The 27,852-nt window shown below is 51.0% G+C and overlaps 1 protein-coding gene across 1 annotated transcript; it reads left to right on the top strand.

Annotated features, from left to right (window-relative positions):
* Positions 1–2,008: 2,008 nt before the first annotated feature.
* On the top strand, positions 2,009–25,261 carry LOC102540629 (potassium-transporting ATPase alpha chain 2-like). The gene is given in 21 exon segments (XM_072957601.1): positions 2,009–2,116; positions 2,748–2,903; positions 5,697–5,756; positions 6,560–6,763; positions 7,447–7,560; positions 8,552–8,686; positions 8,794–8,911; positions 9,144–9,412; positions 10,594–10,690; positions 10,693–10,791; positions 10,949–11,058; positions 12,545–12,679; positions 15,488–15,680; positions 17,378–17,416; positions 17,419–17,552; positions 18,218–18,354; positions 20,616–20,766; positions 21,847–22,015; positions 22,101–22,255; positions 23,084–23,175; positions 23,254–25,261. Coding segments are annotated over 21 exon segments (2,589 nt in total). The 5' UTR covers positions 2,009–2,107; the 3' UTR covers positions 23,267–25,261.
* Positions 25,262–27,852: the final 2,591 nt, after the last annotated feature.

The following is a 27,852-nucleotide window of genomic DNA, read 5'->3' as shown; positions in this document are numbered from 1 at the left end:
AACTGACAAGCACAGGCCCAACGCCCACCTTTCACGGAGGCCACTAAGGGATGGAAACAAATCTAGATGATGAATTCTAAGTGTTAACATCTCTCCCCATCTTTCCTTTCACCTCTGAAAGCACTTAGAGTCTGTACCACTTACTGCTAAATTCCATTCTGTCTTGGGTCATTTACTATCATTTACTAACTAATTTTGCCTCTTTAACTCAAGTGTACCTTCCTCTGACACAATATGAGTGCCATTTCTCCCTACCACCCCTAAGTCTAGTGCAGTTTCAAATACATAAAGTGTTTTAATTGATTAATATGAGCTAGGAATAGTTACATATATGATGACAGCCTATCGAACATGTAGCATCTGTCACTTAGAGCAGTCCTAGCAGAGACAGTATGGCTAAGCTTCTTTTCAAAGATGGGAAAATCCAGCTTCCATAGAAGCTGCTACTGCAGTCTCAGGCAGGGGAGGTGTCCGGTTTGTACCTTGGCCTTTCCAGCCAGCCCAAGAGAGGTCCCCAGAACTGGGTGGAGATCAGGGTCCCTGCCCAGAACAGCACAGGAGAGAGCCCCTGGGGCCTACAAGAGGTGGGTCAATGTTTCCGAGGGAAATCCAGTTTGCACTTGTATCAGGTAAGGACCAACCCAGGTGCCTGCTTCACAGATACCTGGAGGCCATTCTCCATGAGGAGCACTGGGATCTGGGACTCTGCTGCAGGATGACTGGTGGTGGAAAGCAATAATTCTGGAGTTAGGGTGGGTGTGAGGGGAGTGGCAGAAGTTGCACCCAGGACACCTGATGGCATCCGAGGCTGCCCCCGGGGCAGCAGGGCCACAGCAGCAGCAGCTGAAACTGGCACCTGGCAGAAGCCAGGATCTCTGTAGGGCCAAACAGTGCAGGACAACTGAGATTTTTCCAAACTTGACACCAACAAGACTAACAGCAATCTTCTCCAAGGAGGTTGCTATGTCTTACTAATGCTTAAAACTGTGCCATCTCCTGTCCGTTAGCCCACTCCTCTCCTCAACTCCCTCTCTCCTGTCCCCTAATCAAGACAGTGCACTGGGTTTGCTCTGCAAGCTTGAACTGGACTGGAGCCCAGGGGCCTCTCTCCAGGCGTCCTGGTTCTTCACCCAACGTCTGTCCAAAAAGACAGAGCAGCAGCAGCCACTCTGTGCCTGCAAACCCTTTCTCTTGGTTCCCAGCAAAAAGGCACAAAAGTTTCATACAGAGTTTGTATATCCTTGTACAGAACTCCTCCGAAGTACACTGCTGCTTGAGTGTGGACTAGAATGTAACTTCTCCAACTCTAAAGAACGGGTGACTGTAACTGTAGCCAGATGTCACCAGAGTCTATCACTCCCTTGTGACTTAGCTTAGTGAAGGAGTGACTCACTGCTGTTGCCCTGCTCCACGGTTGTGGGGTGGGGGTGACTTCAAATGCTGCCCTTTTGGAAAGAAAAGAAGGGAAGGGGGGAGGGAAGGAGGGGAGACGGCCAGTATTTGGAGAGGGAGGTCTCCATCCCGGGAGCGGATGGGGTGTTCCTCCCAGAGCAGCCCCAACTTCGGTTCTGCCCTCCAGGCAGCCTCATCCCAGAGCCCGCTGACTTCACCGCCCCTCCGTCCTCAGGACCCTGCAAAGTCACTCAGCCGCTCCTCAGAGCGTCGTCCGGGCCCATATTGCCGCTGACACTCCCACTCCCTGCCCAAATCCATTCTCGGTCAACGAGAGCCTTTCACTTTCGGGACACCTTAGAGGGCGGTTAGTTGCTGCTAGCAGCTGCAACCTCCCCTCTGCTTACACCTTTTTAGAAACTCTTTCCTGGAGAGCAGTTAGGTTTTGGAGAGCAAAGCGTGTGGGGTTTCCCGAGCTCTCCGTGCGCCAGGTGGTCGGGGCGGCCGGACTGCACTGCCCACGGGACCCCGCGCCGCCCGGCGCTCAGGCCGCAGGGGCCGCGGGCGCCGCGGGCGGCGCGGGCAGGGGCGGGGCCGCGCATTTAAGGCCGTGCAGCCTCCCGGGCTGGGCTGGCGCTCGGCCGGAGGAGCGAGGACCCCGCCGCCGGCCTCGGCCGCCGCCGGACCCCCGCCCGACCGGGCCCCCGCCCGCGCCATGAGCCAGGTGCGTGCGGCGCGGCGCGAAGCGGACGCGCGGGGCCAGGGGAGGGGCAGGGCCGCGCCGCTCCGCTCCGCGCTCCCCCGGCCACCCCCGACCTCCGCTCAGCTTCTCTCCTGAAGCGCCTGTGCGGGGAACGCAGGGCTGGCCGGGTAAAGACCCGAACCCGAACGCGGGGAGGGGGCGCCAGGGGTCCGGGGACAGCTCCGATCCGGAGGGTGGCGCTGGGCTGGCGACTACGCGGCGCGCTGTGGTCTTCAAGCCGCCTTGGCCACTGAGTTCCAGGGGTCAGTAGGTACCCCAACCCTTGAAACGGGGCACTCGTGGTGAGCCCTGTGGGGAACACGGAGACCCTGCCACCTCTTGGCGGGATCTTGTCGAGTTGAGGGAAGTAACGCCCCCACCCCGGGGAGGGGTGCCCTGGGGGGACGCCTGTGCCCACCCAGCCTGCCCTCCAGCGGAGGGCCGGAGGGGAAAGGCCGGCGCGCGGAGCTGCTGTTTGCAGGTGAGGCGGAGAGCCGCTCTCCACTCCTCCAGAGGAGGGACAGGGGGAGGACTGCCCTCCCCTGTTGGTCCCTAAGTGGTGGGCCCGCTGCGCCTCTTCAGAAAACCCACCTCGGACCTCCTTCTCTTTCAGAAAACGGAAATTTACTCCGTGGAGCTCAGTGGAAGGAACGATGTGGAGAAAACAGACAGGGGGGATGACAAGGGCAAGCACAGGGGCCTGAGAAAGAACCGCTGGGAGCTCAGGAAGGATCAGCAGAAAGAGGAGCTTAAGAAGGAACTTGATCTGGTCAGTTGATTTGGTCCCTAAGCCAGAGGGGTGCCGCTAAGCCCTGCCCTCCCCCTGAGTGCCCCCGCAACCCACCTCTTAAAAAAGAAAAATCAGTCTCAAGAATGCGAAAATCCCTGAGATTTGTTTCCTTGCTGGGAAAAAAAAAATGATGTGATACTATCTGCCCGTGGGTCAGGCCCTCTAAAGATTCCTGCATTCGGGCGGCAGGCACGCCCAGGGAGAACCCAAGGGATGAGGCTCTGATTCCAGTCCCTGCAGGCGCGGCCCAGACCTCTCTCCCTCCTGGTGGCTGCACTGAGATATAAGTAACCACTTGCCAGATTTTAGCTGATAAGATTAAACTATTTTAGCCAGAACCACCCAGGAGGGAAACTGAAAGCACTAAACTTTGCTGGGTTTCTGGGTTTATTTGCCCCACAAGAAAGAATTTCAGTGGTGAGAATGTTGGGCTTGGATTCAGACAACCTTAAGCTCAACTGAGGTTCCAGTTCTCCAGGACTGATCTGTGACTGGGAGCAGACTACCCAAGTTCACTGAAGCTCCATTCTCTTTATGTAAAATGGGAAATGATCACTTTGCGTGGGTGTGTGAGGGGGGAAAGTGGGATAAGAGTAAGCGCATGTTGTGACTAAAGTGCTTTGTGGATGGGCAACATCATTACCACTAAGGACGAACTTGGGGCTTGTTAAAGCTGGCCAGCCGAGACCTGCAACGTGACAGATCACATCTCAGGAGCACAAACGGGAGGCTTCCACGCTGAGTCTACGATGGTGCTAGATTGGCCCTGCACTTCACTGAAGACTTTGAGGCTGTGATTCTTTGAGCAGCTGGTGGGGTGGGCTCACATGTGCTAGAGAGCCCCCAGTTAAATATTCAGGAATTTGGCAAGCTGACTAATATTGTGTTGGTAACTTGAAGTGTGGCTACGGTGAGAAATCGACAGACGCTACAGATCAGAGCTTTTTATTTGTTTTTCCTGGAGAGCTCATGAAATGGTTAGCGGCACACCACTAGGCATGTGTCCACACATATTTAAGACCTGGAAGTGGACTGGCCTGAATTCAAATCCCAGTTTGACGGAAGCTCAGTTTCCTATGCTGAAAAACTGGAATTAAAAATGGTACTTACCTCTTAGAATCGTTAAGAGGATTAAGTGAAAGAAAGCAGGAGATAGACTCCACACGGCACCAGACGGTGGTAGTCACCCTTGTTTCCTGTGTGTCTCCAGTATGCAGGAGTGAAGACATAGCTAGTCTTACTTGAAATTGCTATTTATAACATGAATATATATCCATTCTCTCATATGCTTGTTAATTGTAATGAGAATCTCCCTTGAGATCTGAGCATTTTATGAAGGTGTAGAATATAGAAAAGTAACTTCCACTGTACTGGCCAGTGATCCCTTGCTTCCTCGCTGAGAGGGAAACATTTTCTTTCCCTCTTTTTTCACATCCTTCTCACAAGAATCCTGTAATCTGTGACACGTACAGGGGTGCGCGCTCGCATCCTGACCCCTCCAGCAAATTAGAACCTGGATGAGAAGCGCAGTGCCCCTGGCTTCTGAAGACACAAGCCTGAGCCACCTGGTACTGCCCTGCGCTGTCCTGGCAGCATCCACACTCACAACCTGCCCTGCTCCCCTCCCGGAGCCAGGCTAACGGGAGAAGGGTGTCGCAGTACAGGCCACTGAAAGTCTGAGGTCCATCCGTGAAAGCAACGGCTCCAACCACCTGTTACTTTTTGTTTTCCCAGAACCTGGCATGGTGTGCCCAGAACTGCATCTTAACCTTTGACCCCCCAGAACTATCACGGGCAGCTGGTGTTGGTACAGTGGGTGGACAGGCACAGCAGGTCCGGCTGAGGCGAGGGCACGAAACTCTTTTGCATGTTCTTAAGAAAAGAGATGTTCTGGTGCCAATCACAATATCAGTTTTTGTTTCGGACAATCAGGGTTTATCCTGAGTGCTGGGTTTTCTCGGTGGGGTGAGGAAGGCTCACCCCTGGGTTTTCTGCTACAGGGAGAGGTTTCTAGTCCTTTAGCCCAGAGAAGAGAGGAGGATTTTGTTCCCAGGGGACATTTAGGAATGTCTGGAGACATTCATGGTTATCCCTTCTCAAGGGAGGGTGCTGGTGGGTGGAAGCTCACAACAGAATCTATTGGCCCAAAATGTCAATAATGCCAAGGTTGAGAACCTCTGCTTTAGTCTAATGATTCTGTGGCAAAATCAGCAAGTGTGGGCCCTCCTGGTATTTATTTGGCAAGTTCTTAATCTGCAGGGTTTCTCTGACTGTGAACTGAGTCTTAAGGACTGGAATAAGGAAAGGCCGACTTCTCCCTCCCAGACGGCCTACCCCGAGAGTGCTGCTTCGGGGAGAGCTGTCAGAACGCACTGCTCCTCACCCTAACCAGAATTCGCGTCCGAGTTAAGTGTCTAGATCAGAGTGCCTGGACAGCAGGTGTGCTAGGATTTGCATGTGCTGAAGATCAGACTGAAGTGAAATGCGTTGCTTTGTTCATAAAAACTAAAGACAGCTGCTACATGGCAGATGGCAAATTGAGTCTGAACTCTTCAGGGGTGGCCAGAAACCCCCTGGCCAGTGACCTCTCCTGCAGCAGGGTTCTTTCCTCTTGCAGCTACCTGGCACAAAGGCTTCTTTCTTTTCACCACACTTCCTGTCCCCTCTCCCATCCTCAGTGCCACTCCCAGCTTTCGTGGGTTTGCCAAGGCTCCGAGTTTCAGTCTTTCGGAATTATCTAATTCACGCTGTTCTTCCTTTCATGGGATTCAGGATGACCACAAACTCAGCAGTGAGGAACTGGAAATGAAATATGGTACAAACATCACTACGGTAAGTCATCAGAGAACTCATGATGGGAGAGAATCCCCGTGGCTATACAAAGGAGAAGGCTGTGGAGGGTGGGGGTCCAGAACACAGCACCTCCAGGATGAGTGGCCTGCGGCTGCAGCTGTGAGAATCCCCCGTGCCCACCGCCGTGCGGAAGGGGGCAGCCTCCAGAGCCGGCCGAGCCCCCTGCTGAGCCTGCGCTGGGTCATTGAGGGGTCTCTGTGACTGTCGGAAAGCTGTGGGAGCCCCAAAGGTTCAGACGCTTCCTTGCTGTCATGGTCAGAGGTTGCTTTTAAACCCTGTGCCCAGGAAGCGTGAAGGTCTTCTCCAAGCCCGGCCTGAGAAGGAAGGGTGGCGGCAGGGCACCTGGTGTGTCTCACAAAATCCCCACCGTGGAAGCTCTGCTTCCTTTTGAGGATTCAAACTCAAATTTCAAAAGTTTTGATGTCTTAACGTCAGATTTGGATACATCTGTTCAAGTCAACGAAAGTACCTACTCTGTGACCCATTGGGCTGCAGTGAGGGGCGGGGAGGAGTGGCGATGCCGGGGCTTGAGGAGTAAGCAGTTGGGTGGGGATGCAGGTGTGTAGGGGGGTGTCATAACACCCACTCTGTTCCACCCAGATGGCGTGTGGAAGGTTTGAAGGATATGCTGAGAGAATGATGGATTCTGACCAGAGGAGGCTCCCTGGAGGGCTCAGTGATTGAAGTCGGATGTAGTGACCACCACCCACAACTGCAGAAGTGTGACGTCCCACCCGGGGGAGAAATATCTAATTCCTATTTCTTTGGGTCGGCTTTCTCAGGGTCTCTCCAGCGCCCGGGCTGCTGAGCTCCTGGTTCGCAATGGGCCCAGTGCCCTCACCCCTCCCAAGGAGACTCTGGAGATTGTCAAGTTCCTGAAGCAGATGGTGGGGGGATTCTCATTCCTGCTGTGGATAGGGGCCGTCCTCTGCTGGATCGCCTATGGGATCCAGTGCTCCAACAATAAGGCCTCCTCCCTGGACAACGTAAGACATAGGGACTCCTTCCTGGCTTTGCTGCTGGCGGGGGAGCAGGCCTCCTTCCATGGGCCGCATCCTGGGCTGGAGTCAAGGGGCTGCCGCGGATCAGCCACTGCATGGGTTTGGGAAAATCAGTCATTTCCCAGTGTTAAGACAGAAATTCTGTCTGACTTTCTGATGTGTCAGAGGCAGTATGAGCATGAATTTTTAAGGGAGAGAGAGGTACGCTGTAAGTTCCTAAGTGAAGAAAAATATCGATATCCATGTGAAGTATCCATGGGCCTTCTCTCCTCGCAGCTGACTCTCCCTTTACCATGGAGAGCATCTGTGCCTGCTTCGAACTGAGCACTAAACCACAAAACTGAACTGGCCAACATGATGCTGAGAAAGAGAAGCCAGGTGCAGCAGGCACATAGTGTTCGGACCATTGACAGGAAGTGTCCAGAGGAGATGGACCCTGGGTCCAGAAAGCAGATTGGTGGTGGCCAAGGCTGGGGCTGGAGTGGGGAAGGACTGCCGGGGCGCCCGGGGTCTTATTGGGGTGACAGATTGCACAGCCATGTCACTTATTCTTTGCCATTTAATTAGATACAACTGTCATCTCTCACTGTCCCGTGGGGCCCCGGCCCTAGGATCTGGCTCATTCCTGATGCTTGCTTTTCTGACTGACACCTGTCCTCCTCACCCAGGTGTACTTGGGCTCCGTGCTTGCCCTGGTGGTTATTCTAACAGGGATCTTTGCTTATTACCAAGAGGCCAAAAGCACCAACATCATGGCCAGCTTCCATAAGATGATTCCACAGGTGAGTGGCACCACCCCTCTCCGGTGTCTGCGAGACGTCGGGTGAGCAAGCACCTGGCGAGGAGGAGCGTGGGGCCTGAGAGGCAGAGGGTCATGCTCAGGCCCTGGCCCCATCTTTGCTGTCTGAGAGGTCTTGAGCAAGAGGCCTAATCTCTGTGAACCGCTGTTTCCTCCCAGGGTCTTCAGATGACCAAAGAGGTAAGAGGGAGGAAAATGCTCACTCGGAAGTAAAGCAGGACAGAATCATTAGGCACCACAGCATCTCCCGTCGCTGCTCCTCAGCGCTGGAGAGCCGCTAAGACAAAAGAGGTTGAGGCGGTTCCGAGAACGAACTCCTGTGGTTCAGGAGTGTTCGCTGGCAGCCAAGGAGGTCGATTCTTTACCTGTGACCACGTTTACTCCCATTTCCGAGCCTCACTGTGTGTTGCCCCGAGACGTTCTCAGTGTGGGAGGCCCCGGCACCCCTCCCCCCACCCGAACCCAGGAGGTGTCCTCCAGGGAGACCGAGCACCTGCACTGTCAGTGCTGCAGGAAGGCTGCGCTGTCCCAGGCCACAGAGCTGCCAGTGGAGGGACTCTGGGTGGAATCTTTTGTGCTACCAAGTGGAGGTCCATCTCCCACTCCATTAAAGTTTTCCTAACCTGAGTAAGATTATTAAACCCTGTGGCTTAACCTCCAGGATTCTTCCTGGACATCCCAGCCAGGACCATTCATCCTTAACTGTTTCCCTCTCCGTCAGGCCCAGGGCTGTCGCTTTGCTATATCTGCCCATAGCAGCATTTTCTGGTTCCAAGACTATCTCTATGAGCTCCAACTCAAGAAAAAATAGTTCTTAGGGTCTTCAGGCCCAAAGTAAAAGTCTTTGTTTCATTTTTTGCCATTCTGACAGCTGTGGGTTCCAGTACCTCAGTCTGTGGATTTGGTGAGGGTGGCGGAGGTCAGCATCATCCCAGGAGGGAATCTGAGATGTGGGTCGTGGTTTTCTTTCCCAGCAAGCTCTTGTCATTCGAGACTCAGAGAAGAAGACAATTCCAGCAGAGCAGCTGGTGGTGGGCGACATAGTGGAGATTAAAGGAGGAGACCAGATCCCTGCGGACATCAGGCTGCTGTCTGCTCAGGGGTGTAAGGTGGGTACCACGGGACGTCCTGCGGAGCGTGCTTTTGTCTTTCCAGGTCTCAGTGTAAGAGGGCAGAGAACAGGTGCCTACTCTTGAACTTTCTTCCAAATTTCTAGGTAGATAACTCATCTCTCACTGGGGAGTCTGAGCCCCAGCCCCGCTCCTGCGAGTTTACACACGAGAACCCCCTGGAAACAAAGAACATCAGCTTCTTCTCGACCACCTGTCTGGAAGGTAAGTCCCGCCGCTGGAGGGCTGCACGTTTCACCCATACCACTTCTCCCTCTTTAGGCTTTATGGTTTTGTCTGTTTACCATGTCTTGCTACAAAGCTTTCCCGAGAGAAAATATGAATTGAAGAGCCTGGAATTTGACCTTTGTAATTTCACGTGCTGATTGACCACATAAGCCACCAAAGAGAGGGCCTAGCTGAGGACCCTGCAATAAAATGTCTGCTCCACCTGTAGGCACGGCGACTGGCATGGTCATCAACACGGGTGACCGTACTGTCATCGGGCAGATCGCCTCGCTGGCTTCAAGAGTCACGAATGTAAAGACACCCATTGCCATCGAGATCCAGCACTTTGTTCACATTGTGGCAGGAGTGGCCGTGTCCATTGGTGTCCTTTTCTTCATCATCGCGGTGTCCATGAAGTATCAGGTCCTGGACTCCATCATCTTCCTCATTGGCATCATTGTGGCCAGTGTGCCTGAGGGTCTCCTGGCCACTGTCACTGTGAGTCTGTGCTGCTGGTGGCCGCACCCTGACCCTGCTAACACGGGCAGTTCTGCTGTGCTGGGCGAGCTCCTGCACAGCCGAGTTCACGCTGTCAGGGACGACCGCAGGCCGTTCAGGATGGGCTGCTTCTTAGGGGGACAAAGGAGTTGAGATGTTAACATGTGAATGCTTTGCCCTTGAAAACCTTATATTTTCACTTTCAGGAGATCCATTTGCAGATTATGGATGATACTTTGCCCCTTAAGAGCTGGATAAGACAGTCTCAAAGCACCATTTACAGATTTTCTAGAAGCCCCACACCTTCCCCATGTTTCCACAGTTCTTAAAGGAAAACAATAATTTCTTTGGCATTTCCTGCAACTGAAGAATTTAGGCACATTTTTTACCTCTTTTCTCTTCCCTCTCTCAGACACACACACACACATACACACAGACACACACACACCCCCATGTTCCTGCAGAGCAGTTCAGCCCTTTCCTGCTTGCCCCCTCCCCAAGTTTCAGCTCTAAGTCTCCCTCTGTAGGGAGAGCCTAACTCATCCTTGCACACAGGGCCCCGCCCCCGCCTCTGCTGTGGAGGCCCCAGAAGAGGGATTCGTCTTTTCAGTTCCAGATGAAGGCAGCTTGGTATTGTCCTGAGCAAGGACGGAGAGAAGTTGTTGACCCCAGGGCTCCCCTGACTCCAGCAGATAGTAATTTGATGAAATTGGGGCCAAAAGAACCCTTGGAGACATGGGGAGTTGAGAGGGAGCTAAGAATCTTTATAATCTGGAGCTCTTAAAGTGAGCTCTTGATTTCCCCAAAGAAACAAGTGAGCCCCCGGGGGCAAGCTCTTTGGCCCCAAGGTCAAAGTCCACCTCCCACAGTCTTGCTTGCAAGCCACAGGTGCTCGGCAGCCAAAGCCCCTTGGTGGTGACTCCCGAGTGTTGGTGGCAGTGACCTCGCCTGGCTTTGCTGTCTGCAGGCCCCTCAGGATCACTTCCTCAAGGGGTAAAGGGACCAAAAAAGGGTCCCACATTTAATAAAAGAAGGGCACTCTGTGGTTTATCAGCCTCTGGTTCTGAAGCTTCACTGCATCTGGAACTGGACCTGGAACGAGTCCAGCTCTGTTTCTTCATGTTTGAACTCGATTTTTCTTAAAGCCTCCTTCTCTCTGTCTCTCTCTCTCTGCTGCCTAGGTGGCCTTGTCCCTGACTGCAAAGCGGATGGCCAAGAAGAACTGCCTGGTGAAGAACCTGGAGGCGGTGGAGACGCTGGGATCCACCTCCATCATCTGCTCGACAAGACGGGGACTCTGACCCAGAACAGGATGACCGTGGCCCACCTGTGGTTCGACAACCAGGTCTTTGTGGCGGACACTAGTGAAGCCCATTCGAGTGAGTTTCCTGGTGCGTCCTGTCTGCGCCCCGCTGGGGACTCGCAGAGGGGCTGAGCCGCACAGACCATGCTGGTCCGTGGCCTGGCTGGGCTGAGCGGTGCTGCTCATGACTGGCACGCCCAGCATCCTTGGCATCGCTGTCTTTCTGCTTCCAGATCAAGCCTTCGACCAAAGCTCTGCAACCTGGGCCTCCTTGTCGAAGGTAATAACACTGTGCAACCGAGCTGAGTTCAGACCCGGCCAGGAGAGCATCCCCGTCATGAAGGTGAAGGGTCCGCACGTGTGGTCATCCGTCACAGCCTTTCTCTGTTCTGACTTGGTGCTTGACTTAATCTCTCCAACTGAGTAAAGTCTGAACTGTATGAGCAAGTCTAATCATGAGACCTGCAGGAAACTTCTTTCACTGTAACTTGCTCCGAGAAATCTAAGAGTCCTCAGAATGTTCATTTAGGCCTTTTGAAAATTCTGTTTCATTCCAGAAAGTGAATGTGCCTTTAAGTTACTTTCCTAACTTCTTTACTAGCCTAGAAGATATAATCAAAGTTTCTTTATTATGCAAGTGCCATTCAGCAGTTCAAACATAATGGGATGGAAATAGAAGGACTGGCCTCAGAGCACCGTCCTCTCGGAGCTCTGGTGTGTAGCTGCACTTCCAAACACAAACTCTCCCCTCCCCTCCATCCTCCTCCTTGCCTCTGTCCCTCTCAGTGAGTTGCTAGGCTGTGTTCTCCTGGCTTTTCCACATACCATCTGTTTCCTTCATTGACTCTTACTTTCTTATGTTTTCTGTTTGCTTTTCTTTCTCTATCAGCCCCCTCTAATTCTCCTTTTGGCCAGTCACTTCTCTGTCTCTATCTTTCAAATCCTTGTCTCCAGTTCTGATTTCTCACCCAAACTCCATGGGTCTCCAGATAGCTGTGAGTTTCCACCTGGAAGTGTGAATGTTAGGCTCTCAACAGATTATACTTGGGCCCTTCCACCTGTACCCAGACTGGCTCCACATTAATATCTTGTCCCAAATTTTCTGTTTTTCTATGGCAGAATCATTTTACTTGTCACCCAGGCCCAAATATTTTGAAGCCATCTTTACCTTTCTCCTTTCCAAATAGCTAATGAATCACCAAGTCCTATCATTCTTGTTTCAAAATATCTGTCATTATACATTTCTGTTATCGCTAGTACCTTGTTTCTAAATAATTGTCTTAAACCTCTTAATTGGCCTCCATGATTCCAGTTTCTGTCTCCCCCAGTCTTTCTTTAAATACTACATTGATGACCTGCTTCACCTAACTTTGCTCAGAAACTGCCCACGCTTCTCTGTTTTCTGCTTCTCAAGTGTAGCCTTCAGCCTGCCTTTCAGGGGCCTCCAGCACACCCTCCACATCCACTTGTGTCTCCAGCTCTCACAACAGAACTTCCCCACTGCGTGCCTTCCTTCGCGGCATTCTGGTTCCTAGAAGGCTTTCTTCTGCTTCTCTGTCTATAGGTAACTCACCTGTCTTTCAAGATACAGTTCGTAACTGCATTTTTCATGAAAACGTCCAGCTCTCAGAGAGCTCTGAGCTTCCCTGGTGCCAGCAGGTGGCAGCACCCTGCAGTCAGCATCACCGTGGTCTTAGTCAGTCACTGACTGTGGTGTGATTGCTCTCTCTCTAGGTGGAAAGGAGGCTTGGGTTACATGCTGGGTCCTGGAAAATAATCACCAAGAACCAGGTTGTGTGCTGAAAGTGTTTATCCCTTCCGGTTCGCAGAAAGTTGTGGTTGGAGACGCCTCAGAGTCGGCTCTTCTGAAATTCTCAGAGGTGATTTTGGGTGATGTGATGGAAGTTAGAGAAAGAAACCGCAAAGTAGCTGAAATCCCTTTCAACTCAACCAACAAATTTCAGGTGAGTTTTCCTCACACCTGAATCGCTATCAACACCAGAGCAGCATGTCTGCCTGTACGTGTCCTTTGGTGAATCTGTGTTTTGAATAGCACTTGACTTCAAAACTAGTCCTCAGGAAGGCAGGGTCTGGGCATCTGGCAAACCCAGAACAGGTTTCCCTGACCTAAGTGGAGGAGTTGAAGTAAGGCGCAGATCCTGCCCGGGCCTGGCTGTTCCCGTGAATGAGCCACCTGTGTGACCCCCACTCTCAGCATGCGCACACACCACCAGCCCGCTGGGTGACTTGGCACAAGTGAGGGACAGCCACCTCGTCCCGAAGGATGAGGGAAAGGTGGGGAGAGGGGAGAGCAGTGCCACACCTGCCTCTGTGCCAGGCCCTGGACCCTCACAAGACGCCTGTGCGGGAGGGCGAAGCGACCCCAGCCGACGGGAGAGGCGACAGGACGCGTGGATGTGAGCAGTCTCACACGTCTGTTTGACTCCTGAGTGTGTGCTTTTCGTGCCACGACACAGAGGCAGGGCGGTTTGCTTCGGGCCGTGTGAGCAAGGCTTGCCCTTCGTGAAGAGCTTTCCAGCTCCGCCTCCAGCAGTGCACAGGGCCCCGTTTCCCCTCATGCCTGGGTGGCCGGCAGTCGACCGTCTTATCTCATGTTAGGACACAGGACAGTCTGTAGCCCAGGGTCTGCTTCAGGTGGGGTTCCCCGTAGACTCCAAAGCTGACAGCGGAGTGTCGTGACTTGGTCTTGGCATAGCAGTCAGTTATGCAAATAGGATGACCAAGTTTCTGGTGACTACCCACACATTTTTTTGGAAAGAACTTAGGATTGGAAAGTAACTGTGTTGTGGATAATTGACCCATAAAGAATTGTGGTTAGCAAAGCAGAGGACTAACAAAATGCATGATGTAAGATACAGAGGAAATCAGACCTCTGTTCAAAACAAGAGTGGAAATAGAATGAGTGACGGTTCTGAAGTGACAGCAGCAGTGGTAGGTGTCATGGGCCAATTCCCACATGTCCTGAGCCCCTCACTTCGCACAGCTCAGCAGGTGGGGGGGGGGCAGCGCCCAGCGCTGTCTGCAGCCAGGAGGGCCAGAGCCAGGAGTCCGTGCTCTTCAGAACCAGGTCAGATGACCTTCCAGTCAGGAACAAGACGCAGACGCGTGCTGCGGCTCCATCTCCTCCAGAGAAGACTTTCCTCATCATGTGAGAAGTGGGGAAAAGCAGGTTCTGTGAGGCCTCACGTACGAAACGTTGAAGGAGGCAGAGCTGGGCTAGAAAGGAGAGGGGTTCCTGCAGAAGAGGCCAAAGAGCCCCTGGACCCTGCTAGTGCCGTTTTGTATCCACACACGCGCAACACTCCACCTAAATAAGATGATGCGATGTCCTGACCGTGGAAGGCTTCTGAGGGGTCGTTCAACCAAAGGAAGCAGGGTGGAAGGTCTGTGTCTTATTGGTCTTAGAACAGCAACTCCCCAAACTGACATGGTCCATGAAAATAATTTCCGTACTTTATGGCAAATTGGAAAACTAGGACAATATTTTATAAAGTTTTGCGTAGAGATGAATTCAAAAGATTGTCCTTTTTGTCCTGCATGGTTAGGACAGGAACTCTGGGGCTTGAATTCAAATCCCAGCTCAGCCTCCTGTTAGTGGTGACCTCGCACAAGTCACTGAACCTCTCCACATCTCAGAGTCCTCCCTTGTAAAAGGTGATGATAATGGTACCCACAGCCATAGTTTTGAGAATTAAATGAGTCCATTTAATTTTTGAGCACTCAGAATGGCACACGCAATAACTGTGTTTATTATTCCTACTTTGAGTGTTAAAATGCCCTACCTTTGAGAAAATGATGGGGGGTTTTCAGTCTGTTTAATTAGTGGGTTTTCTACTGTCTTTACTTGGCTGTACAAAAAAAAGCTGCAGCCTATGTTTGCCCTCTACATTTTTTTTGTACTTATCTCTGATATCCAAAATTCTAAAAACTACTGATTTGGAATCAAATGATAACCCCAAAATGGTAGAATTTTTCTTTGCAGCTTACTCGTTCTCTCCCACAATCAAAGCTCCTAAGATTCCTTTCAGGGGCTTGGAAGAGCCCCCGGTACGCAGCCAGGGCTACATGAGACTTAGCCACTTTATTATCATCTGTGCATTTTTTCACATTTTTCCTGCCTGTCTTATGTGATGAATCCAGAAGCAGAATTGTTAGGTCAAAGGGTATTGACAGTGAAGTTGTGATGCCTGCTACTTACCAGAGGCCTGTGATGCGAGCCCCCCACCCCCTGCCCTCTCCGCATCCAGTAAAGCTGGCCCAACATGGAGACAGGGAGGCCCGCAGCGTGCCTGAGCTCGGGCTGGTGGGGTCTGAAGGCCGCTCTCACAGTAGCAGGTGAGACAGGCAGGCTCACAGCCCTCCTGCCCCACAGTCACCCCAGGAGAGCTTGTTCAAGGCAGACGGCTTCGCAGGCTGACAGTCACATCTGGCCTCAGGAAAGCTGCCAGTTTGTGTTTGAGAAACAAGCTGCACTTAGTTTGGATTCAAACTCAGGGCATCCTTCTGGGCCGGGACGGAGTCCAGATCTCTGCACATAACTGGGGCCCGAGGTAGAAAGAAGGAGCTTGCCTGCAGAGAACGCTCCCCTCCTTACACAGGAGGACAAGTAGCCCTGCAGAGAAAGAGGTGTCACTAATGCTATTGTGTTGCTGATTAAAACATCTACGATTCAGGCCGTTGCGAGTCCAGACGGTATCACATTCGATGCCAGGGACACGCAGTACTTAACACGTTCGGCTCCTCCCTCACAGCTCTCCATACACGAGACAGACGACCCCGACGACAAGCGTTTCCTCCTGGTGATGAAAGGGGCCCCTGAGCGGGTCCTGGAGAAATGCAGCACCATCATGGCCCACGGCCAGGAGCAGCCTCTGGACCAGAGCACCGCCGAGGCCTTCCACACAGCATACATGGAGCTGGGGGGCCTGGGGGAGCGCGTGCTGGGTGAGCCCCCGACCCCTTACCCGAGGCTCTATCCCTTGGGGTCGTGATGTAGCAGAGGAGCACTGGCATCCACTCGAACCACAGAAAGGAGCATGGAGAGCAAACAAGAAAGACCGTCCGTCTGATATCACCAGGGAGGGTGGGGTCACTTCCCCACCAGGAAAATCTGGGGAGGTTTGAGGGGAGGAGCTACATTTCAATCTGGTCCTTGAGTGACGACACTTGAAGGGAGGTGGGGGGACAATGTAGCTGAAGTACAGAGGTGGAAATGGCTGGGATGGCTAGGTGAGGGGGCGCCACCCTGGGAAAGGGAGCTGGCGGTGGTGACGGGGGTGGCTGCCGCGGGAGGGGCTGGGGCTTCGCTCTGCAGTCAGTGCAGAGCCATGAAAGGCTTTTTGGGAGCTAGTGTTTCCTAGAGGATTGTCCTTGGCGGCAGGAGGGAGAGGAGAGGTGTGGGTCTCAGCAGGAGGTGCTGTCCCCCCTCAGGTGGAAGAGGGGGGAAATTTGACCCAATAAGACTGTGGAGGCAGAACTGGTAGGACTTAGCAACTACTTAGAGGGGAAAAGTAAGTTTTCAAAAATGTTGACTTTTCCTGCTTAGTAATCAGGAAAAATTACTGCCAGTATCTGAGATGGGATGTTAAAGGTGGGAGGATCCGTGGATGCACAGCCATGGTGGCAGGACCTGTGTGTGGTGTCATGAGATACGCTGTCATGAGGACCAGGATTGACAGAATGGCACCTCTGAGCTGCAGAACTCAAGGTGCCAGGAGTTCAGAGTTGATGGCAAGGCTCATTAAACATCATGACAGTTCTTGCCAGTAGAGATGGAATCTGTGGAATGTGTGTTTCTAAGGGATATTTGAGTTTGTAAAGCAAGTAAAATGCATAAATGAGGTGATGAAGCTGGACGCAAGCCTTAAAAAACCCACAGCACCAGGCGACCTTTTCAAGACGGGGCCGCGACCCTTCTGACCAGATGCTCTAGGAACCCCACGGTCAGTTGACCTCCCAAAGCCTGTGTTTTGCTGAAACGTGAAATGTGTAAAGCAGAGTGCCACGCTGAGAATAAATTTGATGTAAAAGCGGTTGAGAAAGTAACGCAACCTTGGGTGTCGCACCCGACTAAGGGATTCTAAAGGAATCCCTCCTCCCTTGACCTGCGAGAGGCAGATGCCCTCTGAGTGTCCAGCGGTTCTCCCCGCCTCTCCGGGAGGAACGTCACAGTGTTCCCCTGACGCCCCAGGTTCTTTCCCTAGTTTGTGCAGGAGCACACGCTGCTTTCTCTGCCAAAACCCAAAGCGTTTCCCACCCTGGTCCTCCCTTCTTCCCCTGGAAAATGTCTGACTCCTTTCTCAAGAGTCAGCTCATGTGACCTCCTTGGTGAAGGCTTTCCCGGTTCTCATCTCTCTGTCTCCCCACTGAAGTGGGACGTCTGCAGAAGTAAAAGCTGTTCGCTCTTGGTCTACCTCCAGAACACAACAGAGACCCCAGTGGCACACAGTAAAGTATTTTTGGATGAAGTATGTCTTTCCAAGAAACAACGTGTGTTATGGAACTGAAGGAATTAAATAATCCTGGTAAACACCAAAGTATTGGTTCAATATAAAGGCCTGAGAGTGTATGAAAATGTGTTTTCTTTCTTTTGTCATCTCTTATCCTAGTTTCATTGACTCCCCAATTCATACCTGCTTCAGGTTTCTGTCATCTCTACCTGCCAGCAGATGAGTTTCCAGAAACCTAATGTTTGATACAGACGCGATGAACTTCCCTACCTCCAACTTCTGTTTCGTGGGCCTCCTATCCATGATTGACCCGCCTCGGTCCACGGTTCCTGATGCAGTCACCAAATGCCGGAGCGCAGGGATCAAGGTGGACTTAATCTTCCTGACCCAGCAAGCCCTCCGTTCACGTTGTGTCCCTTGCTGAGAACATTTGTCCCAAGAGAGTATTTAGGTGTCTTCAACCAAATACCACAATTCCCCTTTTTTAATTTCTACTTTTACTATACTTCCAGTAACTGTCCCCTGAAAGCAAAACGATTGTGTCTGTGTGGTATAAACCACAAGAGTAACTGCTGTGAGGAGAAAGCTGTCTCCCTGTGCCATGAGGCGGCCCTATCTCACCTAGACCTTGAGAGACGGTAAAAGGTTTTATTACTTAATCTTGAGGTGCAGCTTCCAGAATCCATGTGAATTCCATCACCACGTTGACTCCAAGACTGTCGGAGCAACATGAATCTGCCCGAGGAGACGCCCGCCAGCCCTTGCACCGATAAAGTTACGTCGAAGGGATGGGCTTCATTTACTTTCAGGAGAGGAAATGTTAGAAGCTCAGGAGCAAGCACAGATCGAGTGGGACCAGTGTGTCCTTCAAGGACAGCTTGTTTCTTTGACCTAGAGATCAAGAACCGCCCATGAGGGCAGACCACAGTTGCCACTAATCGTGCTCAAGGTGGAGTAGGTGACCCTACTCTGGTCCCTACTCCAGTCAGCTGGCTTCCTCAGTGTCCACCTGCCTTTCTCACTGTGTTTTAGGTCATTATGGTTACGGGTGATCATCCAATCACGGCCAAAGCTATTGCCAAGAGTGTGGGGATCATTTCGGCCAACAGCGAGACCGTGGAAGACATCGCAAAGCGCCTCAACATTGCTGTGGAGCAAGTTAACCAGCGGTAAGCTCGGAGCCACCGCGACAGAGCTCAGGCTCTTACCCGCGGGCCCTGTTGCCTCTGAAGAGCGGTGCTGTTGGAAGCAAAGCCCCTTTTTGCCAAACATTTCCCTCAGGGTAGTGCTAGGCTGGTTTATGCTATAATTTATATATCCATCCATTACTCAAAATTTTATTGAGTGCCTAATATGGGCCAGGCACTGGACTGATCCCGTGAAAATTACCTTTATGCATTTCCTGTATGAAATTTCAACCCAGTGAAGCAGATCTGAAAACATGAGCCCTAATGTAGAGTGAGAAAGCTGAAACAGAAACTTTATGGGGAATTACTTGTCACTGATGCAGCTGTGTGATCGGGAATGCCAAGAGCCCTTGTGCTCCATGCACTCCCCTGGTGTGCATCCTGAGTGCTTATTCCATTGGCTTCGTGGTGTGTAGCTATGGAAGCACACTTTTCTTTCCTTTTTTATTGGATTGTAAGTAGAATGGAAGCTTCCTAAGGAAGGACTCAGTTTTTTTTTTCCTTATTTCTCCTAATTCTTTTAACCGTGTGGGTCCTTTAGTCCAGTCATCTGTCCATTCATTTGTGTGTTAATTCTTCTGACAACTGTTGGGTGCCGACTACATTCCAGTCACTAGAAAACCTACCACCGCATACCTAGGCACTGGAGCTGCAGCAGCGAGCAGAGCAGACGCTCTCCCCGTGCCTGGGGCACTTTCCATCTAGCCGGAGGTGCAGAAGAATGGAGGCTAATTGTGATGTGATAAGTCCAGTGAAGGAGGCACATGGGGACGAGGAGCTGGCAGTGGGGGGACAGGCACCTGGACTGTTGATCATTCACACAAGTCAAAGCCTCCAAAGTCTCAGTTTGAAAATAAAGCTCATTGGCCTTATCGACTTTCACGCATGGGGGTGAAGGGGAAAGAGCAGAGGACCTCCTCTAGCTCAAAAGCATGCATGCCCTTTGGGAACACCGAGCTGTAGGTAATAAAGCACAGCCAACCAGGCGCAGTTCAGACCCAGAGCCAAACAGCCTCTGGGCACAACAGTATCTGAAGTCTGAGAGTGCTCCTGTCCTTGGCGAAAGCAGCATTCATCTGCGCAGACAGGCTCTGAGCTTCTGTTGTTTGTTTTGCTTTAGAAGCAGTAGGATTCTACCTTTCATACCAGTCACCGCAGGAGAGCGGGGTGGGTGCTTCTGTGAATGTGTTCCATTTCCCACTTCACCAACTCCAGCTGCGTGATCATAGAAAAACTATTTTTGCAGCTCTGGGGAGAAAGGAAATACTCTTTCCTTCTTAACTTACTGTTCCATTTTTTAAAATCAGAGTATAGGAAAATCTGTACTTTGAGTCAGGTGCTTGAATTCCAATATTTAGTACCTATAGGAAAAAACAGACCCCAAAACAGCTCAAAACGTTAAAAATGTAAAGAAAAAAGCACGCAGTATCTTGTACCTAAGAACGTTCAAACTAAGATTTGAGGGCTGAAAAGTGGGGTGTTTGCCGAGGGAAGGGAGTGAGCGAGTCCTGTTCCGGGCAAAGGCAGCAGGACCTGGGAGCTCCGGGCACAGACTGGGGGCTCAGAACTGAGAAGTCCAGTGGGCCACGGGGGCAGCCAGAGGGGACGAGGCAGGCTGCACCTGGCTCTGCAGACGAGTCAGGGGTCCCGGGCTCTGCTAGCAGCTCTGTGGAAACTGTTAGAAGAGGCTTCACAGGGGCAGCACCATCAGATCTGCGTGATCAGTGGCTTTAGAATCTTACTTTTATACTCAGCACACAATAGTTTTCCTTAAAGAAGACCTCAGTGAACCTTTCTCCCTACATAGCACATTGCATAGTAGACCCTATAAATCTGAAATAAACCACAAGGAATTGTTGCCTGTGTGTTTTGACGTAAGCTGCATTCTAAGACCCAAAACATAGCAGGCAGTTTTTTTTTTTTTTACCTTCCTTTTACTTGTTGAGTAAAGCATTGCCCCAGGAAGTACCATCGCTCACCTGTTCCTGTAAAGAAACAGCTCCTTGGCTTTTTCCTGTTGTTAGGGTACCAGGAAATGGCCTTATTTGTCCGGCTTAGTTTGCTGTCTTGAAATGAGACCACAGTATCCCACTACTCATAAGCCCTGGTATCCCACTAGAGTATTGGGCGTCAGGACGCTGGCTTCCAGGGAGAATCAAAGAGGCTTCCACCCATGTCCTGCCAGAACAGCATTTCAGCCACATTCCACCTTGGCTTCACCCAGTTCCTCCTGGCCCTTCTAGGGATGCCAAGGCTGCCGTGGTGACCGGCATGGAGCTGAAGGACATGAGCCCAGCACAGCTGGATGAGCTCTTAACCAACTACTCGGAGATCGTCTTTGCCCGGACGTCCCCCCAGCAGAAGCTGATCATCGTGGAGGGCTGTCAGAGGCAGGTGGGTGAACACAGCACCCAGGGACCTTCCAGGTCTGCCCCCGTCCCGGGGGAGTGTTGTGCTGGGCCCTGGCCCCCATCAGGGCTCTAGCACCGTCCTCACCACCCCACATCGCCACTGGTCAGGGCTGACCCTCTACCCCAGGGGACCCTCCAGCATGCTCCCCAGGGGCTTTCTGACAGTGAAGTGTGATACTTTGTTGTGGATTAATTGCCCATATAAGTGTGGGTTTATTTCCAGGCTCTCTGTTCTGTTCCATTGATCTATGTGTCTGTTTTTGTGCCAGTACCATACTGTTTTGATTATTGTAGTTTTGTAGAATAGTTTGAAATCAGGGAGTGTGATCCTGTAGCTTTGTTATTCTTCCTTAAGATTATTTTGCCTACTCGGAGGCTTTTATGATTCCATACAAGTTTTATAATTACTTCTTCTAGTTCTGTGAAAAATGGCATTGATATTTTGATAGGGACTGCATTGACTGTACACTGCCTTGGGCAGTGTGGTCATTTTAACAACACTACTTCTTGCAATCCACAGACATGGTTTATCTTTCCATCTGGTTGTGTTGCCTTCAGTTTCTTTCATCAGTGTCTTACAGTTTTCTGAGTACTTTAGTTAGATTTAGATTACTTAGATTTAGTTAGTTAGATTTATGCCTAGATATTTAACTCTTTTTGATGCAGTTGTTAATGAGATTGTTTCCTTGATTTCTCTGTCTGATAGCTCATTGTTAGTACATAGATATACCACATATTTCTGTATGTTAATTTTGTATTCTGCAACTTTACTGAATCATTCATTCTGCTGGTTTTCTGGTGGCATCTTCAGGATTCTCCACGTGTCATCTGCAGTGACAGTCTCACTTCTTCCCCTCCAGTTTGGATCCTAGTTGGGTTAATTATCCAGCTCAGCTAGTCTGGAGTTCATTGGTCTTACTTCTGGGATCTCCCATCTTAATCTTTCCCCCGAACCCTGAACGGGCCTCATTTCCACCCCAGCCGTCCTCGCATCCTCAGACACGCTGGGGACTGTGTTGGTCCTGCCCCAGCTGCTCACCCACCTCCTCACGTGTCCCCACAGGATGCTATTGTCGCTGTGACGGGGGATGGAGTTAACGACTCTCCGGCTCTAAAGAAGGCAGACATTGGGATTGCCATGGGGATCGCAGGTTCTGATGCAGCCAAAAATGCAGCCGACACGGTCTTGCTGGATGACAACTTCGCGTCCATAGTCACAGGGGTGGAGGAAGGTGAGTGGGGCCTCAAGTGGTCCTACTGGCTGGGGCACCAGGGAAATCAGAGGCAAGTCCTGTAAGCAGAAACGTCTCTGCCTAGGCCGCCTGATCTTTGACAACCTGAAGAAGACTATCGCGTACACCCTGACCAAGAACATCGCTGAGCTCTGCCCCTTTCTTATCTACATCATCGCCAGCCTGCCCCTGCCCATTGGCACCATTACTATGTTGTTCATCGACCTGGGCACAGATATGGTAAGTAGCAGGAAAGGCAGCAGGCTCTGATAACTTCCCCGGGGTGTCAGCCTCAGAGTTTTTACCTTCAGGGGCAAGAGGTGGACTAAATCGTGCTTCTCAAACCTCAGCGTGAGGGGGCCTGAAGTTCTGAATTTCTAACAAGCTCTAAAGTGACACCGATCTGCTGGTCCCCAACCACACTTCAAAGCAAAGGGCTAGAGAGATGTGTCAAATGTTTGGAAATTAAAACCACTTCACTGTACATACGAACTTTTCAAGGTGTGAATTCTTCACCTTTCAAAAAAATGCCATTGGTCAGTTGCAGCTCATGTGCCTCCCTTTTCTTTTAAGAAGATGCAGCTCTCATCAGAACAGCCCTGTGCCACTGGGGATCCAGCGGCTAAGTAATAACCCACAACTGCCCCTTGTTAAGGAATCATCTGTCTAGAAGCCCCTCTCTAAGTGCAGTAAGAAGTGGTGGTCATTCGCACTGTGTGGCCTCACGTTGACCTGCAGTAACGTCCTCTAGTGCGAATCCACTTAAGAATGCTTTGTGCATTCGTTCTTAAGGGTCTGGCTGACACGGGCGGCAGGGAGCCAGTGGAGCCCCCTTCTCATTCCTACAACACCCAGGCAACCACCGCACTACAGGGAGGCACTACAGAAGAGGAAACGGGTTCTCCGTCCTCGCCGCCCCGCCTCTCCCCTCACCCGATGGCCCACTTCCAAGGCAGACGTTGTTCCTGGAGTCACGGCCCAGTTTTACGCTGTGTGACCCCGCGCAGTGTGTCCAGGAAGGCAGGGAGGTGGCCTCCCGGACGTCAGGACTCGCCCCTCTGCTTCCAGGGCTCAGTACTGGTTCGTGGCTGCGCCGCACGCCGTCCTGATCTGGGTGTACGACGAGGCGCGGAAGCTCTTCATCCGGCTCTATCCGGGAGGTAGGTCGCGCACGCCGCGAGGGGCTGCTCGTCCGCAGTGGACTCGCAGTTCTGACTTGCTGTTTTCCACCTCTGCAGGCTGGTGGGATAAGAACATGTATTATTGAGACCACCTTACTTCCCAAGCCTCCCAGCCTCATGTGGGGGTTCTTCATCTGCCGGCCACCAGCTGGGCGAGTGCTGCCGTGGGGACGTCGTCAGAATGCATTTAAGAGGACAGAACTGTATAAAAGATACTCAGTGGTGTTTTGTAATGTAACGCAGAGATTTAACTGTTTGTATATGATTTTCGTTTATACATCTAGCTCCTTATTTAAGCATATGTGGGTTTCAAGGTGGTGGTGTAAGGAAGAATGACATGTTTATGTGTGTATAAAGCTCACCCGTGTTCAACAGTCTCAAGGAATCCAGGCATCTGTCCTTTGAACTCTAGGGAAGGTTGCTCAGACCTCCACATCCTATTAAAAGGCCAGTGGCCTCCCTGAGATCCCTGTGAATCCCCGGAGAACTTATTTCACAGTCACCTTGCTCAAAAAAGGCTAATTCAGCAAGACGTTGGCAAGAGATGGGCGTGATGACAGGTTTACTTCCCAGCAACCTGGACAACCTCAGTTTGCCTCTGAGGCATCCTTCTTAAAGGTCCTCATTCCTGCTCACCACCTGGCCAATCCTCTGGTGCCCTCCCTCCTCCCAGGTCACCCTCCACCCCTCTGCCAACTCCAAAACAAAGCTCCAAATGCTCCCTTGGCCCAAAGGGGTTTTAATTTGCCAGAATTCAGCCTCAGTGGATGTCCACCATGGTTTAAAATGTCATATTCATTTCCTATGAGATAGTTACAAAACGCTCTGCAGCACTGACTGTACATTTTGTGCTTCTATTTAGTTTATTCGTGTGTAACCACACCCATGTTGAGAGCTCCAGTGAAAGATGTTTTATAAAACCAGGCCTGATTGTGGAGTTCTAATTAATTTGAGTTTGTATAAAACACAGAGCATAGGACACAAAAAAGTGAGATGTGATTCCAATTTTTTTTTTAATTTTTTCTGGTCACTTTACTTCTTGTGGACGGTCTGAACTCTTCCCTCACCAGCATCCCTGCTTTGTCTCCCATCTGATGTACCCACATTTCTAACTCAGAATTTCTGTAGGGGGCTACACCTTTCAGCAGCAGCATGCTAGAGAAAGCAGCTTTCACAGCATTTCCATCATCAGTGGCACTCCCAGCACAAACTGATTTGCCAGAACCTGAAAATTACACTCCATAAGCTTTTCCCATTGTGGGGGCTGCCCCCCACCCCACCTCTTCTCCATCATTCACTTACAAGGATGTCTTGCTGCTGACCGTGCCAGGTTGTGTCTCTGGAGCAGGAAAAGGGAGTCTCAGAGTTCTGTTCTGTTTTCTTGGGGTACAGTGTACTTCATGTAAATAGGTTTTAATATGCTGTGCTATTGTGTGTGTGTATTTAAGTTAAAACAATGTTGCTGTTCTCCAGGTTTTTAATCTCTGTCTTCAGCCACAATATCATTGGACTAATCTGATGTCCAGTGAACTGGAACCCTTTCCAGGCAGCATCATGACAGCCTTCTCATTCCAGTCTTGACAGGATAGTAATGCTTTCTAAAGTGCGACCAAGAGTAACCTATCCTCACTCTTTCTCCTGCTGGGCTGTCTGCGTGCCCCCAGCTGTGATGGCCAGGTGCTCTTGGTCCTGCCAGAGCCAGTGGGAGAAGCCTGTCAGTGAAGCACAAAGCTGTAAATGGTTTAGCTTGGGGTTGGAATCAGTTTGAAAGGAGTTAAATTTGAAGTAGAAGTCTCTTCACAGCAGGAACTCTGTCTGGAATAACTTTCATACTGTGCATACCTACTCTTGCAAAAAGTTGACACTCAAGTATTTATAAAATGAATAAATAACAGAGTCAAACCAGAAATGAGACTGATATATCAAGTAGCTTTATTAAGTTGTAGACAGAAAAGGGGCAAAAGGGTCTCAGACCAAAGGGTCCGTTTGGCAGTGGTGGTTTTGGAGGGACTGCTCCATTCTGCCTTTTTATTTACCTTGAAGACATGATTCCAATGACAACACTGTTCCATATTGAGAGTTTATTATCCCCACCACTGAATGACTCATTTATTTCTTACTAGTCATCTTTTTTTAAAAGGCTGCATCTTGTCACTAAATCTGATACCACATCTCTTATTTTTTTTTTATAAGATTCCTCAGAACGGAATTAAGGGATTAAGAACATTTTGAAGGCTCTTAATAAACACTGCCAGATTTGTTTTCAGATAAGCAGTGTCAGTTTATACTCCTGCCCATAATACTAAGTGACTGCCTTGCCGGTCAATAGGGTATGAAAGATCTGTCGGCCATGAGAGATTTCTGTTCAGCCTGTGTCTGCTGTGCAGGCTGAGGGCACAGCAGGGACAAGACAGACTCATGGTCCTGGGACTCTGGTGGGGGGGCAGGAGAAATACTGTAAGGGTTTTAATAAACATAAGGAGGCTTAGTTCAGGACGGGGCAGTGGGTGAGCCTACTTTAAATGGGTGGTCAGGAAAGTCCTTTCTGAGGTGAGTGAGAAGGAGCTGCCGCTGTCGAGCCCAGAGAATTCCAGGAGGAGGGACAGTGAGGTTGGCGGGAGGGTGGACTGCAGCAGGAAGACTGGTCAGCAGGCAGCTGGAGGAGCAGGCAAGACTCTTCCCTTGTAGGGCCTCACAGGCCTCAAGAAGGAGGCTGGATTTCATTGCAAACACAGGCCAAGCTGTCGAAGGTTATTAGTAAAGGCAGAGACTTGCTCCAGGTCATGTGTTAAGATCACCTTGGCTCTGGGGGCAGGGGGGCAGCAGGAGAGCAGCCCACCGAGAACAGACACAGTGGGGCAGTTAGGAGGCCAGGAGAGCAGTGACCTGGACGAGGAGGTGTGACAGCTGGGAGGCCACGAGTGAAGCACCTGGCTCTTGTGAGTGTGTGCATGTGTACCTGGATCTGGATGAACAGGCTTCCGTGGAGGAATTTTGTAAAGGAGGTTACCTGTTGATGAGCCAAATCAGGCCACCAACTTCCCTCACTGACAGCGTTATTATCGGGATGGGGGAAAGTGTCTTCCCAGGAGACTTAAAATAGAACGAGTGCAAATGTGCTAGTTGCTTCTGACTGTTCACAAAGACCGTGAGGTCTCCGTGCTCACTCTGCAGCCATCACCCCAAGAGTGCAGTTGAATGTTTCTTAACAGGACTGAAACAACTGCTGGTGGTCATTAAACACACGGGACTGAGATGACTCCTCAAAGCCTTATCTCATGAGTGCTCACAGCAGCCCCACCCGTTAGCAGTGTCAGCCTTGCATGACAGAAGGGAGATGGGTTTGCGGGATCAAGTGACCGTCCAGCACTGTCCATCCCCTCCACTAAGTGGCTCGACTGTAGAATCTGTCAAGTCGGGTCAGGACAGACTGTGCTTGGATGGAAACCTCCTGCTGTCCAGACCACACCCTCAGGCAGGCTTTACAGAGCTAAGGTTACAGAGAACTGATAGCAATTCAGAATATTCCTTTCTGTAGATGCGCAAACGAGCCCTGCCCCATGAGGGACAGTCCTCCTTCTCTGGAAAAGCCAGTTTGCCCTGTTCGCACAAGCATCGGGCATTCCTCACCTCCAGATAAACATGTGCGTCTTTGCGCCTTTGAACCAGTTCTAACAACTGCCTAGTTCCCGCATCTGGATACAAGCTAAATAAAATCATTAACACTTACTCATTGTTATATCTGGGTGAGAGCCGTGAGTTTACCTTTCCTTTGAAAATTGACATTTAACCCTGAAAAGAGAGGACAAAAGCCACCATCTACTCCCCTCGGGGGCACCTGGCCTCAGCTCAGCCAGCACGGGCCTCCCCCGCCAGCACCTGGCCCCATCTTGCACTTTTACTTCACCGATGCTGTTCTTTCCGCTTCAGACCAGAACTCCAGGCGAGCTCCTTCTCCTCTGTCCCACTCCTGGTTCTCAGCCCTCCCCTTCGACATACCAGAACCTAACTCAGGGGATTTTATCTTCTTGGTCCAGAGGTTCTAAGATAAAGTTTAATGTAGATTTAAGGCAAAAGCCTGATTCATTTTGAAGGATAGAAGCTCCCTTCTACAGAGTCGTTGTGAAGATAAATTGAGATATTGTGGAGAGAAGCATTTTGTAAGTGCATAGGTACTAGATTTATCAGTTGGTGGGGTTTTTCCCTACATTATGTGTTAACATTTGTATAACATGGGATTTCTTCCTCTTGGTTTCATTTTTCGACAAATTAAGCACTGCTAGGACACAGCAGGAACTAAATGATGGGAGAAGCACTGAGACTGAGCAATGTGGTGCTGGCCTCAGAGGAGCAAGTGATACAACAGGAAAGACAGACTTTTAAATAAGCTGTCCAGCAAGGGCAGGATTGACAGAGGTGCAGAATGTCCTGGGTCTCCAGGGAAAACCCTGAGTGGGCCCAGCTCACATTTTAAGAGCTGAGATTTCGAAGGCAAAGATGAGGGAGAGTTTTGCAGGTACCAGGAAAAGAAGGGGAAAGGCCCAGGGATGTGTCCAGTGGGTCACGACGCGTCCTGGAAGCCAGCGCCCCCGGGGCAGACTGCGAGCTCCCTGGGCAAAGGGACAGGAGGGTGCAGACAGCTACTGGCCCTAAGGA

The sequence above is a fragment of the Vicugna pacos genome, unplaced genomic scaffold, assembly GCF_048564905.1.
Source record: "Vicugna pacos unplaced genomic scaffold, VicPac4 scaffold_21, whole genome shotgun sequence".
Taxonomy (NCBI): Eukaryota; Metazoa; Chordata; class Mammalia; order Artiodactyla; family Camelidae; genus Vicugna; species Vicugna pacos.
Note: the sequence above shows the minus strand (reverse complement) of the source record. Positions and strands in the feature narration are given on the sequence as shown.